At 38.1% G+C, this 2,500-nt stretch overlaps 1 protein-coding gene across 1 annotated transcript in view; it reads right to left on the bottom strand.

Moving 5' to 3' along the window:
* Window positions 1–2,500, bottom strand: part of LOC137638682 (chitin deacetylase 8-like) — an 8,958-nt gene that overhangs the window by 5,953 nt on the left and 505 nt on the right. Inside the window, exons 2-3 of the mRNA XM_068370975.1 lie at window positions 1,016–1,305; window positions 455–569 (exon numbers count right to left, since the gene is read on the bottom strand). Coding sequence (XP_068227076.1) covers window positions 455–569; window positions 1,016–1,305 — 405 coding nt within the window. The remainder of the gene's footprint in view (window positions 1–454; window positions 570–1,015; window positions 1,306–2,500) is intronic.

Raw genomic sequence — 2,500 nt, 5'->3', positions numbered from 1 at the left:
GATTTGTAAACAAACCAGCGTTGGATTGGATTTCTTTGGGTCGTAATGAATAGTTGGGTCTAATTATTATTTGAAATGGATGGAAGAAGTAGGATGATTGTTGTGCTGGCTTTAGAATTAAAATACCAGTCAATAAAGGTAGTTTATGCAATGTGACCCTTTAAAAAGTAGCCACTGAGAGGCAGTCTGCTACCATCTCCCTTATTATTATTATAAATTCCTATTACTTTAGAGGCTAATATCTGATTAGATTTCATTGTATATCATGGTGAAAGATTTCAATAGATATAAACTAAAAAAAGCTATCTGCATAAAATAAAAATTTTGACTGGGGCCAAATTTTATCATCAAACTGGTTTTCACAGAAATAAGCCAATAACAAAAACTGGTAATGGATTATGAGAGCTCAAATCTGCAGTGTTACTCTTATTTGCAGCGGGAAAATAAGACTTACGATAATTTCATCTTCAGTAATCCTGCCATATTTGGTGATCATCTTCTTCGTATCGGAGATTTCGTCGTGCCAAACGCTGTAGTTGGCAGCCCTCCAGTACTCCACGGGCGAGGCTCTGGAAGATTGAAGGGTCTATGATTCACAGAAGCTTTAGACTGAGTACCTAACAGTATTTGAGTTTTACTCAAAGATTCCAGAATTATACTCAAAGCTTCCAAGAGTTTAGCTCAAAGATTTTAGAACTATACTCAAAGATTACAGTTTTACTCAAAGATTCCAGAATTATACTCAAAGCTTCCAAGAGTTTAGCTCAAAGATTCCAGAATTACACTCAAAGATTACAGTTTTACTCAAAGATTCCAGAATTATACTCAAAGCTGCTAGAGGTTTACTCAAAGCTTCCAGAATTTTACTCAAAGGTTCTAGAATTTTACTCAATGTCTGAAGCCTTTAATGGATCCAAGTGGATTCAATTACTGCTCTATTAACTTGGTGAAAAATCTGCAAAACTTCCATTTGAATGCTTTCAGAAATGGCTAGAATAGACTCGAGATAACTCACGTGACCGAACGAACACCAATCTCGCTTCCAAGACGCCAGAGCTCGTTCGCCAGGGTGTAGTCAGTGTTCAGATGGTTGAGGAACATGGTCATGGTCATGCGACACCCGTTGGGGTTCTTGTAGGTGGAGATGATGTCGTGGTAGAAGTCGTAGTTGCTGACGGTTATGGCATCGTTGAAGGACACGACAACGAACTGGGGCGCAAACTCGACGGGCAGCGGGCTGATGGGAACCTCGGTTGATGCGCATACGCAGCCTTCTGCCCGCTTGCAGTTAGTCTCCTGGGCACACTGCGGAGAAGAAGTTTTTAAATTGGTTACTTGCAAACACATCAAGGAGGCGTTACTTTACATACTTTACTTTACTTTGATGGCTGCTTTTCTGGTCCCATACAGCAGGAGAATCCCACTCTCTACACGACCTCCGCTGTCGTTTTACCCTGTTCGTTCAGAGTATTTAACGTTTCACATCGCGTATTGTTCATTTACTGTTAAATCCTCACTGTTGTAAGACTTTGAACACACTGCAAAATAATAGTTTCAAAAGAGGAGGTACTTTAAAAACAATTAAAAGGAGAAAATTCAAGAGATATTTCTCTAAGCCTAAGTACACTGAAGGATTTCAAAAGAAGCGTTACTACGAAGACAGCATAGGTAAATTTTGAAAAGAGGCGTTACTTTGAAAACAGCGTAGGGAAATTTTCAAAAGAGGGACTCGAACCCCAGTCTGGCGATTGCCATGCAAGGACGTTATCAACCGGGCACCATGACAACATGAAAACCACCCAATGCGGAAGAATTCAAGACTAAATTAAATAAATTCAAAACTAAGATTTGTATTTTTTCTGGAAAATGTTCACGTGGAACATCCAGACCTGGAAAATAAAGAGGCTATAAAATATTATTATCTGCAAAACAAGAGCGCGTATCAATATAAGGCTGTTAGCAGAGGACATTCCTATTACTGAAAATACGTGAATTTTATATTATCATTTAATTATAAGAAAAGTTCTGTTCAGAACGAGGTGCATCGTGGAAGAAATTTTTTTTTTTTTTTTTTTTTTTTTTTGGTGCTTACAAGTTTTTCTACAGAAAAAAAGTATGCCTCGTTGATATCATCTATTGCCTTATCATGTTAAAAATTGTTATTTTAACATGGAAATTATGTAATGAAATCAAGTCCAGAGTCCATGTAAAAATAGCATTCTTCAAACAGTAACCTGAAACATTAGTTGGCCAAGGCCTCAACTACCCGTTGAGATACTACTGCTAGAGAGTTATGGGGTCTTTTGACCGGTCAGACAGTATTACATTGGATTCTTCTCTCTGGTTACGGTTCATTTTCCCTTGGCCTACACATACATAACGAATAGTCTAGCCTATTATTACGTATTCTCTTCTGTCCTCATACACCTGACAACACTGATTACCAAATAATTCCTTTTGCTCAAGGGGTTAACTACTGCTCTGAAATTGTTCAGTGGCT

Source organism: Palaemon carinicauda, chromosome 3, assembly GCF_036898095.1.
Source record: "Palaemon carinicauda isolate YSFRI2023 chromosome 3, ASM3689809v2, whole genome shotgun sequence".
Taxonomy (NCBI): Eukaryota; Metazoa; Arthropoda; class Malacostraca; order Decapoda; family Palaemonidae; genus Palaemon; species Palaemon carinicauda.
The sequence above is the reverse complement of the archived record's forward strand: the minus strand, read 5'-3'. Positions and strand labels throughout refer to the sequence as shown.